The sequence below is a fragment of the Vidua macroura genome, chromosome 2 (assembly GCF_024509145.1).
Source record: "Vidua macroura isolate BioBank_ID:100142 chromosome 2, ASM2450914v1, whole genome shotgun sequence".
In the NCBI taxonomy this organism is placed as follows: Eukaryota; Metazoa; Chordata; class Aves; order Passeriformes; family Viduidae; genus Vidua; species Vidua macroura.
The window spans coordinates 94,250,167-94,263,944 of NC_071572.1; the positions used below are offsets into that span (position 1 = coordinate 94,250,167).

At 40.8% G+C, this 13,778-nt stretch overlaps 2 protein-coding genes across 2 annotated transcripts in view; one reads left to right on the forward strand and one right to left on the reverse strand.

Moving 5' to 3' along the window:
• Positions 1 to 1,986, reverse strand: ZAR1L (zygote arrest 1 like). The gene is made up of 4 exons (XM_053971980.1): positions 1,390 to 1,986; positions 907 to 999; positions 685 to 759; positions 1 to 285 (listed from the first exon to the last, which is right to left on the reverse strand). Exons 1-4 carry the CDS (start codon positions 1,984 to 1,986, stop codon positions 142 to 144), a joined length of 909 nt encoding a protein of 302 aa, XP_053827955.1. The 3' UTR covers positions 1 to 141.
• A 2,039-nt stretch (positions 1,987 to 4,025) lies between these two features.
• BRCA2 (BRCA2 DNA repair associated) overlaps positions 4,026 to 13,778 on the forward strand; it is a 34,728-nt gene continuing 24,975 nt past the window's right edge. The window contains exons 1-10 of the mRNA XM_053971970.1: positions 4,026 to 4,101; positions 4,592 to 4,652; positions 4,989 to 5,092; positions 5,712 to 5,963; positions 7,849 to 7,954; positions 8,749 to 8,801; positions 8,908 to 8,948; positions 9,047 to 9,158; positions 10,752 to 10,807; positions 11,719 to 11,833. Of these exons, the coding sequence (XP_053827945.1) occupies positions 4,651 to 4,652; positions 4,989 to 5,092; positions 5,712 to 5,963; positions 7,849 to 7,954; positions 8,749 to 8,801; positions 8,908 to 8,948; positions 9,047 to 9,158; positions 10,752 to 10,807; positions 11,719 to 11,833 (841 nt within the window). The 5' untranslated portion in view covers positions 4,026 to 4,101; positions 4,592 to 4,650. The remainder of the gene's footprint in view (positions 4,102 to 4,591; positions 4,653 to 4,988; positions 5,093 to 5,711; positions 5,964 to 7,848; positions 7,955 to 8,748; positions 8,802 to 8,907; positions 8,949 to 9,046; positions 9,159 to 10,751; positions 10,808 to 11,718; positions 11,834 to 13,778) is intronic.

Below are 13,778 nucleotides of genomic sequence, written 5' to 3' on the forward strand. Positions count from 1 at the left end.
GTGAAATTACACACTTTAAGTTATTGTACTTTACAATAATACCAAAGTCTTCATCCATTATCCAATGCCAGGTCAAAAGCCTTAAGTCAAAACATTGCAATAGACAAAGTGCAAAGCACAAGACAGAAGAGAGCACATGGATCAGACAATGTATTTGAAGCGGTAAGTGCTATCACAGGACAGCCTTTTGCCTCTGCAGCGGCCACAGAGTTCTTGACGATGAGGTTTCTTGAGATCAATATGTCTCTTCCTCTGAGGGCAAGAGCAACGAGTCTTGGAACAGATCTTAAGAAACAAAGACATGTTAGTAGTAGTAGATCAAAGTGGATGCACTTCATGTTAGACTAACATCTGGTTTTCCTTAATCACAGCAACACATTGGGGCTGATATACTTAAGAGCTCTTCTGGTAAAAACCCTGTGGATTTAAGGTATAAGAGCTTTCTCACCTAGAGGCACAAAACCCTACCATACATGTAGCAAGCCATAATGCTATATGAAAACTGTTAACATAAGCTATCCATGGGAGGAGAGAGGCTTACCCCAAGACACATTTCGCAAATAACCATTCCTAGTATTTTCATGAAATCAAGTTTTCTTCCAGGTAAAGTCAATAACAAACTCAACATTAGAATTAGTGTACATGATAACATCTGACAGTCTTAATGGAGAACAATTAAGTTACCTGGCACTGGATTGTTTCCACTCTATAGGGATTGAAGCCCTTTTGGCATTTGCGACAGAGCTGCTTGAAGTACACCTGAAAAAATTGCAAGCTTTGTTAGCACACAGACTTATTTGAGGTGTTCTGTACAGGTACCTAAATTTGTACCAGAACATCTGATTTTTCAGAGATTTTATGGCATTCTTACAAGTCTAAGGAGGAAAGAAATTACTTGTTAACTACCTTGTTGCTTCCAGAAATGCACCACACATAAGCACTCTCCCATCTGGTCTTGCAGTCTTTGCAGTGGAAATAGCCATACTTCTGCTCCAAGAACTGCAGAGACAAGAGTTCACTGCACATCCTCCTGGACCCCGAGAGCACCCAGCCAGCTCCCTCACTGCTACTCCCCGAGGATGGTGAAGCATTGAAAAAGGTTGTCCAGGAAGCCATATAGAAATATTTGAAGCTGTATTGAACGGGGCTCTGAGCAACAGGGTCTAGCGTGTGGCATCCCTACCCATGGAAGGGAGGTTGCAACTTTAAGCTCCCTTCCAACCCAAACGACTCTGCCATCTTTGATCCACACGTGTGGGTTTTCACAGGCTCTTCTGCTCCAGGTAAGACAGAGCCAGCCCGGGGCAGGACAGGGACTACCGTGCCGCTCATGAGGTGATTTCTGCCTTCCCTGCTTGAGGGCTCACCCCCCGCCCCAACCCGGCGCACCTGGAAAGCAGCTCTCTGCCTGGGAGCCGCGGTCTCCTCCCGCCGCGTCCCCACCGACTCCTGGCGCGGCGGCAGCGCGGCCCCCGCCGGGTCCTGCTGCTGCTCCTCGCCGCCCTCCGCCGTCGAGGTCTCCTCGGTCGGCGCTGCCTTCTCCAGGAGCGGCGCGGCGTCGGGCGGCGCGAAGAGGAGGCGGTCGGGCACGGGTGAATAGAGGGCCAGGCGTCCCGGGGCGCGCAGGGCGGCGGGGCTGAAGGCGCGGGCGGGCGGCAGCGTGCGCGGCCCCAGCGAGCACTGCACGGCCACGTCGGCCCGCAGGCTCACCTGCACCGCCGCCTCCTTCGTGCTGGCCCGGCGCGGCCGCGGCGCCAGCGCGGGGCCCACCTGCGACAGCAGCGCCTGGAGCTGCGCTCGCCGGTAGCTGTCCAGGTAGTCGGAGGGCAGCGGCGTGAAGGGCCCCCTGAGGAAGGGGCTGATGCCGCCACTCTTACTCTGCTTCCAGCTGGGCTGCTTGGCCGCAGCGTCCCAGCCGCGGCCGAGCGTGGGGCTGCTCCTGAAGTCCTGGTACGTGCTGATGGGGGAACAGACGAAGCTGTCCATGATTATCGCCGCTGAATGGTTAGCCCTACCTGTCTCTCTGCCCTGCTTTTATCTTAACCGGGGAGATAATGATTGCTAATTGATGGGGAAAGTGGGGGCAGCTGGGGGAGGGGGGCTGATGGCAAGGGAAGGCCGGCTGGCCTGCATTTCTTCTCTGCCAGACTAATGATGGAGACATGTCATTCAGCACAGATGGGAAAACAGCGGCCTGTGTAGCAAGGAGAAGCCTGCTTGCTCATAGAAGGAATTCTCCTCATGGTCTTAAGAAGGAAAAGAGGGTTTAGGAAACTAACAGAGTCCCGATAAACTGGGTGTCCCTCGGAGAGCTGAGCAAAGAATTCAGGCAATTACATCTCTGAAAAGAAGTCTTTACCGCTATTTAAAGGTCAGAGCATCCCCATTGTACCATTATTTGGGGATTATCTACCTGAAACTTTTTCTATCAACTGAACTGCTTTAGGAGAATATGGAATACACTCCTGTATACAAACTGAAGTAAGGGAAAGCAGTGGCTTAATATCTGTATATGAAATAACTGTTAATACAAGCAGTAGTAAAACCACATACATAATAGACTAATAGTCCTTCTTACATAATTACATCACTTTAGTTCAATTTTATGGTAATACAGTTAAAATAACGTAATTAAATCATCCAAAATGTGTATGTAAGCCTTTAGAGACTGGAGAACCCATAAATCCCTGGAACTACAGTGATGTGAAATCCTTTCTTTGTATGACTCCTCACCATCTTTATAAATACATTACTTTATAAAATTCAATGGGCCAGCAAGAGGGAGGCTAGAGAAGACCTGATAGGGATGATGTCTTTAAACGTTCACAGTGTATCTGACACTTTCAAGTGTCTGAGAGAAATCAGTAAGAAACAGCATTTTTACAGGGCACAAGAGGTTAAGATTCAAGAAACACATTCATCATAATTAAAAGAAACATGTCTCAAGGCTGCACGTTGCTTTTCGGTTTTCAAAGCACTGTCAGTATCAAAGCAAAAATAGGGTATTGATATAGCCAAGTTAAAACTTAATGATTGCAGTGTGGCTGCAAAAAGACTACTTTTTTAGGTACCTTGGGAATGGGGATGGAAATCAAATTGGAAACTACATGCCATCATTTAAACCAGCAGTTTGAGTTCCTCTAAAATGTTTTGGGAAGAAAGTTACTGCAGCTCCCCAGAACACTTCAGGGTTAGAAGTTAAAGTTCCTTGAAAGGACGAGGGATATGGAAAATTATTGTAGGACAAGAAACTAAGGAAAGTGACAGATGACTAAGCAGGTGATGTGATAAAACTGCAACATAAGGACTGGTGTGGAGAGGTATGAAAAAGCCCCTTTATGGCACAAAAATAGATGAACATACAACATGAAGATGGTAAACTCAAAGTTGGTGGTAGAGAGAGTGTTCCACCCATCTTGAAGTTGTTCCATCGCCAAAGCCAAGAATTTCATCAAGAGACAAAGAGGGAATAGATATGTATGTGGAGGATATTAATATTATCTTTATTGTAACGTCAACAACCATTTCATGTGTCAAGGCCTACAGAACCACCTGAGAAGCAGAGTCTGAGGCTTGCACAGTTCACTTGCCCACGGCCCTGCCGCTGCGAGCCTTCCAGAGCCTTTTCCCGGGAGGTCGGTGTTAGCTGCTGTTGCCCAGCAACGTGGGCGATGTCAGCTGTGGATGTGGATACATCACCCCCTCGCCTCTACACGCGTTAGTGAAGCTGCTGGCGGCCATGCCGGCTCAGGGCACGCACCGTTTCTGTTCTGTGCGGAGTCAGCCACGGCAGGACAGCCCTTACGGCGGACACCAGGCGTCCCCCGGCCGCAACGCCAGGCCCCGTGCGGGGCAGGCCGAGGCGGGGCCGGTTCGCCGCCTCCTTGCTTGGGAGTGGCTGCGGCGGAGGGCGGCAGCGGCGGATGCTCCTGCTGCGCAGGCGCGGGGCTGTGTTGGCGCCAAGCTTCGAACGGGACGGCCGGGCTGGGGGTGTGCGCTGCCCCCTCATCCTCCGCCGCCTTCCCTGCCCGCCCCGCCCGCCCCGCTCCCCTGCGTGAGGCGATGCTGCGGCCGCCGCCCCGCCCGAGGCGCCGCCGGCAGGTAACGGCCCCGCGTGTGGCTCGGCCCTGCCCCGGGGCTGCGCTGTGACCTGGGGGTGTCACTGCCGCCCCTCGGGTGTCCCTCCCTCTCCTCTCAGCCCGCCGGGGGTCCGCAGTCACCGGGTGTGCCTCGGTGAGGGGAAAGGGGGTTTGGGCTTGTCCCTGGAGACCCCGCGGTGACCCGGCGTGGCTGCACAGGCCGCGCTCTGTGCGCGGTCATTGCCCGGGAGGAGCTTCCTCTCACGGAAAGCAGCGCAGAGTGGTCAAATCGCACTTTTTAAAATGTACTTCTGAGGCAGTGTTATGTTCCTAGGTGTTCTGTCTTAATGCAGCCCGTACCCTATTTTAAAGCGTCCGTTTTTCCCACGGTTTTGATAAGGCACCGTGTGTAACACGGCCATCGTGTGGGAAACGGAGTTTACTGTGGAAGGCATAGGTGTGTTAAACGGGGAAGTCTCACTATGCGCTTATTATACACGTTTTTTAAATAGAGCCGTGAAACTGACAGTGTCTGCACCACTTGAAGGCAACTTTGAATCAAATTCTTGACATGTAAGTTCTAGTGGTTGTTAGAATATATATGTGATAGTACATATTCCATCCTAACACGTTGTAGTGAGTGTGGGGTTTTGATTTGTGTTTAAAATACCTCAGAAGTGTTCTGCCCATTCCATCGTGTCATGTGTTTACTGAGTGTTTTCATTATCTCTGGTATAATTCCCTATGCTCTTGTCTGTTGTTTTCCCTCCATGTTCATCATTGTGGTGTTTTAATGCTCACATTGCAGTCGAAGCTAAACAAGCTGGGCTTTGGCACACCACAAAATGCAGGAAAGCCGGCCTAAGATATTCAAACAGCAGTGTATGCAAGTGTTTTATTTCTTCTCAGGTTTTTCAACTGTTCCAGTAATGTAATGGATAAGAAAATGGCTTGCAAACCTGTGGAAAGACCAACTTTCTTTGAAATATTTAAGGCACACTGCAGTGAATCAGGTACAGCTTATCTGAAGTAAATAACTCTTATTAGGATTGCTTTCTGGGCACCAATATTTTATATGTGTTTGCTATATGTTTCACAGGAAAGCTTTCTGCAAGTTGCTAGCTGCTGTTCTTGCCTCAGACTTGTATTTCCTAATACCTAGATTTCTTCAAATTTTCATTTGTAGTTTTATTCCATTATATATGCTTAGTTACTTTTTGTACTTACTTTTTTTAGAGTTTTCACCTCTATACATACCCATATGTAGACCAGGCTTAGTCTTTTGCTAGAGACACCTGTGGTAGTTAATAATTTTAAAACCTGTTTAACTGGCCACTTTGAGCAAAACAAGAGAAACTAAAAGCCAGAGTATACTTATGATTTTAAACAACCTGTATATTTTTCTGGTCCTTTGGTTATTTTGTTAATGGTCTGAGAATTTGGGCAGACATCCCTTTATATTTTGTGGGTATCAGAGTTCAAAGCCATCTAGAAACAAACAAATCAGAAGTATGGCAGTTGAAGGAGCGATGTGTTTAGCTGTTAGCATGTAAATGCCGGGTGTATTTTCACATCCTTCATGGAGGAACCTTCTTCCTTTTCATGTAGTTTTCTATATGTTTTCCTTCGTAGATTTAGGGCCTATCAGTCTCAATTGGTTTGAAGAACTCAGCGCAGAAGCACCCCCATATGAGCCCAAATCGTTTGCAGAGGTTGATGAGCCGTCTGGCTGGCTTGATCAAACAGCTTTTAAAACTCCAAGGACAAAACCCTCAACATACAGTCAACTGGCATCAACCCCACTGCTCTTTAAAGAACAAAATTCAATATTGCCACCTTGTTCTTCTCCTGAAAAAGAGCCAGATCAGAAAAAAATAGGAGCAAGTGAGTAACTTTTTTTTAACCTTTTGTTGCAGCTGATGATTGTTAATGTCACAGATAATGCTACTGCAGGAACTGTGGGACTAAAAAGCTTATTTTAGTAGTCTTCTGAAGATCATCTACAAAAATGCAGAATTAATCTTAATAGTGAATTCAGGTTGTGATAAACTGGTAATATATAAGCAAAATGCGCTGTAGAAAAATACTGTTGTGGTCCAAACATTCTAAGTACTGGGGATATGAGGGGATATGAACTTAGTATAACCTGTTGACTGCAAATCAAAGTGAATTTTTTTAGCAGTCTGGTTTTTTATGCAGAAGTTTTGAAGCTTTTAAAGGGTGAGAATCATCCTTATCATGATGAAGTGTGAGGCAGTCTGTAGGGCACTCCTTAACCTTTCTTGGAAAGTTTTAGAAGCACCATCTCTTTGAGTTACTAAGATTGTAAAATATAGAAAAAACTACATTTTTCCATTTGGAAAAAAAAAGGAATTTTGTGAAGTACTTCTCATACATTATTTCCAAATCCCAAGTACGTGTCACTCTACTCCTTTCTGATGCACCCACCCTCCTTGGACAGCAAGAAGAATCTTTTATATGGAGAATGTATGCAACATTGTCTGTAAAAATCTCTTCTATGGAAGAGTATTTAACCTCATTCCTGAAGTATGTGATTGGTACATCTGCTGTGTCTGTGTCCTTCTGATAAGCTTTTCTAACCAGGTTACAGACAAACACAAGACTGCCTTTTATTACCAGAATTGTTCTTAGATCCAGTGCAAATTCTGTGAAGGGTTAGAGCCTGCTGCAGTTCAAGTATACTTTATAACACTGCTTCCAAGGAATATTGTAACTCTCTTTGTTTTTCTGAAGTTCGCTGCTCAACTTCTGCTGAGAATATGTTTCTTCTAAATGTAGCTATTTGTATTTTACAGTGTTAAGTCCCTAGGGAATTCTTGTTTTCAGGAATTTCATTTGGCACTTTCATAAATGCCAAAGAAAGGAACGTTACAATTGTTTATTTCAAAATGGTCACTTTTGGTCTGCATATGTGCAAAGTTCACATATGACTGCCTGAAATATTCTGTTTTCTTGGTTAGAGCCAAATGTCTCTTGTGAAAACAAGAGCCTGGATGGGAGCTGATGGATTTCATACCTTGGTATGGTACTGGGATGCACCTGTGCTGTGCATATGAACTCAGGAACTCAGAAGCAGAGAGAAATGCGCAAACTAAAGTGTAATGTCTGATAATAAGGTTGTTTGGAAACTTCAGAGTAAAAATTCGTGTTAGTAGGTGAATTGCCCATGTAAGGTTCTCACTGTTTATAGGATTCTCTGCTTTAGTAGGAGCATTCTCTTTTGCCTGGAGATGCTTTGCAAATGAATAGATGCTGCTGACAGTGACTCCAACAACAGTTCTGAAAATAATTTCTTGTTTTTGCTGCTTATTTGAATCAATTAAGTGTATGACTTAGTAAATTTGAGGGGAAGCTGCACAAACCTGTGTTTGCATGTATTGTATTTTTGCTAAGAATAACTTGTTATGCAGTGACAAGAAAGGCACAATGCAGTACATTAAAACTGAAATGGAATTGAATATATGACTTGATTAATGCCAAGTCAGTAAGACAAGACATAAAGAGGGGTCTTCTTGGCTGTGCATTTGAAACATGTTTACCATTGTTTGGATATAAAATTTGAACATATTCATATACTAGAATAGAGATTAGGATTGGATTTTTTTTTGTTCTGATTTGGTGTGGTTTTTTTGTTGTTTTGGTTTGGTTTTGTTTGGGTCTTTTTGAAAGCTTAGCTTTAAACTTCAAAATCGAAACTGTTAGCTGGAGCTCTGCAAAGTTGTGCTGATTATTATGTTCTATGTTGTAGACAGAGAGTATTTGATAAGCCCAAGTAACACAAGAAGAAAAATAGACCAAGAAAATGAAGTACTTGCTTCTCCTCCTGGTACCTTCCACAACTGCCTTGCTGCTAGGTATGCTAAATATGTCAACCCGAATAGAAAATAAGCTGGACCTTGAGCAAAAAGCAATATTTAACCCACCATACTTGACTGTTGAACTTTTAAGAGCAGTGAATAATTTTGTATGTCTGATATGTTTATGATACTTGTAGGTTGCTAAGTGAGTTGAAAATAAAACACTAGCTAAATTCAAAAATGTCCTTGCTTTAAGGTTATCATTCTTCCTATTTTTCTACTCTTTCAAAGCTGGAATACAAAATTTTTTAACATTATTTCAGCTTTCCAAGTCCAAACATCCAAAGAAAGAGTAGTAGTGATGTATCATGTGCTTCTCAAGTAGTAAAGCTATTTGTAATATTTACTGAGATTTTTTTTAATAATAGCCTTGATTTTGACGCTTAATGTCTGTATTTCAGATAAATTTTATCAAAGTACTTGTGTTGATTATAAGAAGAGTTAAACTAGTTATTTAATTACAGTCAGTTAAGCCAATTTCCCTAGTTTCCTACAGCCGATTATAAAAATGCATGGTTACATTGGAATGTATTATTTGTCAGAAAAATCATAAATGAAAATTAAAATATTTCCTGAAAGAAATATTTTACAGTTTATAGTAGATTTATAGTAGTGTTTAAAATATTGACTGATGCTTTGGAGGAATCTACATTTTATCTAGTCAGGGAAGTAGCCATGGTGCAAAGAAAAGAAATAATGGAGATGGTAATATTTGTAATGTTTGAAATATTAAATTATTTTAAGAAATTGAGACGTGAAATTAATATTATGGCTTTAATTTTCTTTTGCAGTCCAACTGTTTTAAGAAATACTTACAGAACACCTCAGAGAAATAATATCCCTGGTTTGTATCTTCACTTTTTAGTTCTACAAAATATTTTACGTCTCCAGATAAAAATCCTAACTTTTTTAGTTACTGTTTAATGTCCTTTTTACATAATATTTTTCAGGTCCATATGGAAGCTTGTTTTACACACCAAAACTTTTGGAGGTACAGATTTTATTCATGCATTTTGTTTCCTTTTCCTGAGTTGTACATTTAGAATTTGGCATAGAAATTATATATGTGATTATTAAATGTATTTCTAGGTCAGAACTCCAAAATGTATTTCTGAAAGTCTGGGAGCAGAAGTGGATCCAGATATGTCCTGGTCAAGTTCTTTAGCCACGCCTCCTACCCTTGGTGAAACTGTGATAATAGGTATTTCTAAAAATGAACAATTGCTAAGGGTTTAAAACTTCTGGTTTTGACACTGGAAGTTCACTCAGTATGAACTGTTTGGTTTTTTAGCTAAAAAAAAGACAATATTCTTACAGTGATTACTAGTGGGTGCCTTTAGATAATGCAGCCCTACACAGAAAACTTTTCAGAAGTTTTCTTCCTTTGTCTGAGGGGTTAGGGAATATAAATTTAGAAATAACATAGCAAAGCATAGAAAGAGGATTAGGTATGTTTCCTTTGCCCTATCACGTAACTAGAAACTGTTGGGCTAAGTTAAATGGGTTTGTTTATGAAGTGTAAGAAGGTGGCTTGCTGAGTTAATCTCCCAGCAGCAGTGTTGGGTTCAGCAATTTTAGCCACTCTCACTGTGCCTGCCATCAGAATCAATCCAGTGAGATGGACTGGGATACTCATCCAATTTAAGACCCGAGCTCCTGGGTTCATATTTCATGGGTTGTTTGGACGGGCCAATTCCTGGAGTTCATTTACTGCACAGCTGCACAAACAGCTGTGTCAGCAGAGCTGTGAACGAGAATTGAGTGGGTGATAATTGCTCAGTGGTAACTAACAGTGATGATAAACATCAAGCCTCAACCTAAGGTGTTGGTGAAAGTGAGATTTCATTAGCATATGATAACCAAAATTAAGTTTGACTGTATGACTTGTTGATGAAAATTCATGAGAAAATGGGAAGACCTGGATGTGTCTCCTTAGTTTCTGGTATTGCTCTTTTTCATGTTGTTAAACTACCACTATATAGAGCATATAAGACATATTAAGAATGAATCCTAGGATTAGGCATTTCTTTTGGGATGTAGGGGGTGGTACTATTCATAAGGCTATTGAGTTGTGCAGTTTTGGGTGTTCTTTGGTCCAGAAAGATGTGAGCTGAAAAGAAGGGCAGGGGGAAGTATCCATACCTTAATGATGATGTTCTGGGAGATGAGCTGTGGTTTGAGCTCCCATTATTCCATGTCTTGGATAAGCCTAGTATTTTATAATTGTGATATTATACTTCTCTGCCTTCTGACACCTGTGAAAAGAAAGAGCTGCTACACAGAACCTAGATGCTATGTCTATGAAACACTTTGCTATATGCTCTTCAGACATTTTAAAAATAGGATTCACTTTCTCCTTTTGTAACAAAAGTGAAGATAGTACTGCTGTTTTGGGAGGAAGTGGAGAAAAACCCCACATTCCTGAAAGGCTTGAAGATCTCATCCAGATCTTTGGACAGAAGAAAATGGGGAGTAGTGCCATGAATAACTGCTTAAAAGCAGAATGGCAGTGCTGTTTCAAGGTGGTAACTGATGGTAACTAGAAACATAGCAGAAACCATAACCTGTGATTTGGGGTGGTTTGTGCTGTTACAAAACTGCTTTTGTATACTGTCCTTCAGCCCCATATATATGACTTTTTACTTAGAACTGTTAGTTTTTAGTAGTTTATTTACAGATTTGAGTGGAATTTAAAATAATCCAATGAAAACCCTCCCAAAACACAGCTGTATTTGAACACACTCAGCAGGTCACTCAAGAGAAAATAAACTTACTTGTCTGTCTCCTTCTAAAGCTAGAGAGAATGATTCTATTTCTGAAGCAAAGCGACAGGATGGAAGAGCTGATACAGTAAGTAGTTTTAAGAGCTATGTTGTTCTTTAATTTCATTTAGGCTATTCGGTTACATGTTTACATTCCTTGAGGCAAGAATAAAAAATTCTGTCATTTTCATTTTAAGCTCTCCTATCTGACTGTTTTTAAAAAAGTTACTGCTCACAAGACTAAATTTGCAATACATGGTTGTAGAATGTGTTCTCAAAAATAATCCTCTCTGAGGAATATTTTTTGCTGTGCTTATTAAAAAAAAAAAAAAAAGAACACCTGCCCCCTAAACCACTTGGCTTCAGCAGCACTGACTATTATGCAGAGAGAAATCAAACCTAGGAATTATGTTACTTACCTGAAGATTGGTTTGTCTGTTTTTTTCCCACTTCCATCAAACTTTGGAAAGTTGTTCTTTGGGAATAATTTCTTGCTCTCAAGCACTACAATCAAGAGTTGAAATTGAGTATTAATTTTAGTCCTTTGGTAGTGATGGGGAAAGTTCTTGCATAATTGGAATTTGACACTGTGTATATGAAAGCTGAATTATTATTGAGACTGAAAACTGAGGATGGCATTAAAAGGATTCAATTACAAATTTAAGTTTGATCCTTAACGACCTGAAACTTCACAGTTAAAAAACTGTTACAAGTTAAAATAGGCAAAATGTATTGTTCTTCCTCATATCTCCTTTGTTCCCTTTTTGAGAGGATTACAGTAAACTGCTGAACCCATTCACTGCCCTGAAGGTGACTTTAAAATGGAACCTGATTTGCATCAAAAATGGGGATTATCTGCTTATTTGTTTTTTTACATGTACCTGTGAAAATGTTACCTTTCATTTTAAGATATGGAGTCAGGTACACAGTAAATTTTTAGAGGTTTGTCCTTCAGTTAAAGAGGTGCTTACTGGTACATATTTTGTCTTTGGTTTACAGATTTTGTACAACTATTTTTCCAAGCATGATAAATGTCCTGGGATAAGTGATGCAAGTATGCTGTCTGTACCAGAGACAGTAAAGCTAAATGCTGAAGATGACATCAAAGATCTGGGTATGCACTGATGCTTTACCTAATAAGTATTTGATGAAGACTGAAGATAAAACTATATTCTGTGTTTTGGGCTGTTCTTATGGCTGGTTTGTTCTGCCAGCTGTGTACTCCGAGTCCCTGAATTGATTCTCTTTTGTAAAATTAATCTAGCCTTAAAAAAGGGAGTGTCTGTTGAGTGAGTGAATTAAATTAGTGTCCTGGTTAAACCATGAAAGTCAGGTTATGGTGCCACTGGACAACAACCAGATTAGTACTGTGAAGTGTGTTCACTGCAGCTGGAGAGGTGAGACTGTGGGAGAGCTGAGACAGAAAAATGGTACAGGCTCAAGGGGGAGCAAGATTACTGTTTCTAGTTGTTGAACAGGCTTAACTTTATCGTGAAGTTTCATCCCAGCACTCATTATTCTGTGGTGCGCTTGTTTTTTGATCTTGCTATATCCTTTATTCATTTACTTCACCTGTTCAAAATGGGTAGTTCAAAAGTGACAAATCCTTTTGGAAAAAAATGTTTTGGATTTCTTTAAATGAATGCAGAAAGTACAAAAGACAAGGGAAAAATATTTCATTCTGTGTTTTTAGATCATGTTAGTGAACAAGTAAAAGTGTAAATTCCAGTGGGATATTTTTTTATTTTAGTTGAGAAATGATGGCGGAAGGGAAAATTATTATGAGAAATTTGTTCAGCATGCATGGGTGTAAAAGAGTGCTGGAGGGATTCACATTGGCTAGACAGGACAGTATATCCTTAGGATCTTGTGTCTCCTTATCTGAATTGAATGGCCTGCCCTAAAAATAAGGTTTGGTGGTACATGTAAGAATGATGAAAGAATCAGTTTAGAATTTGATAAGGAGAGCTGAGAATGCTAGCATCAGGAAGCATTGTTGCTTACAGAGTGATTTCAGCCTGCTGTTTTTATACTGTAGGTTCAAATGTGTTGAAAAGAATGTGTTTGGTAGTAAATGTATTCAAGTAATCTGTAATTAGCAAAATACTTTTAGAAATTAAGGACAAATTAATGGATCTTGGTCTGTTTTCCAGTAGGTCCTACTACATTGCATGCTACCGTAGAGAAGATCAGTTAAAACAGTGTCTGAGAAAAATAAAAGGGAGAAGACCACCATTTGTCTTAGAGTTCAAAATAACTTGCAAGTGTTTCCCTTTTCCTATGTCTTCCCTTTTCGATAATTTGGCATTTGAAGATGCTGTGTAAAAAAAAGACAGCTCCACATTTGTAGCTTTCAGATGTTGGTTTTCTCTGGAATAGTGTTATATGATCATAAAGTACAATAGATTTTATTAGGTTTACATTTTGTTTCAGTTAAAGAACATAAGATCATAATATATCAAATCATCAAATACTGCCCTCCAGTGAGTTTAGAAGTCAGAATTAATTTCCCTAATTTTTGTTTTTCCCTGTCATGAGATTATTCAGCGTACAGACAGTATCTGTACAGTCTTTCAGTTAGTCCTTGTTTTCTTTAATCCTAGAAAGTAATGTCTCTTGTTTAAGTAAAGACAAATAAGCTGTGTCTATGTAGAAAGCTCTACTGACAAGTTATCACAGAAGGAAAGGGTATGTACACAGAAGTTGTTTCAGAGGAACCTACTTCAGTAAAGGAAAATTACCTACCTGTACACTCAATCTGTTACAGTTTCTTCTTCTTGAAATCTCATTTACCACTCAGGCAAAAAAAAAAATAGAAAGTAAAAAGAATGGGTAACTTTCTATGCCTACAACATCAGCATGAACCTGTAGTGAATGTATTGCAAATAATTGGTTGTGTGTGATCAAGTACTGGGAAATCTTCTATGAACTTCCAAATGGAAAATCTTTCAGATACTATGCTATTTAAAAGTTCTAGTAGGGAAAGTTACAGAGTCCTGAGTTAAAGAAATTATACCTAAAAAAAGCTAACAGAAAAAGTTAAGCTATTGGTTATGCAC

Bases quoted from the DNA above. Each gene is read 5' to 3' on its own strand.
- ZAR1L (XM_053971980.1), bottom strand. From the start codon at position 1,986: ATGGACAGCTTCGTCTGTTCCCCCATCAGCACGTACCAGGACTTCAGG. The intron at 1,000-1,389 runs GTGCGCCGGGTT...TTGTCTCTGCAG, and splicing joins GGCAGAGAGCTGCTTTCCAG to TTCTTGGAGCAGAAGTATGG. The intron at 286-684 runs GTAACTTAATTG...TTGTTTCTTAAG, and splicing joins TGGAAACAATCCAGTGCCAG to ATCTGTTCCAAGACTCGTTG.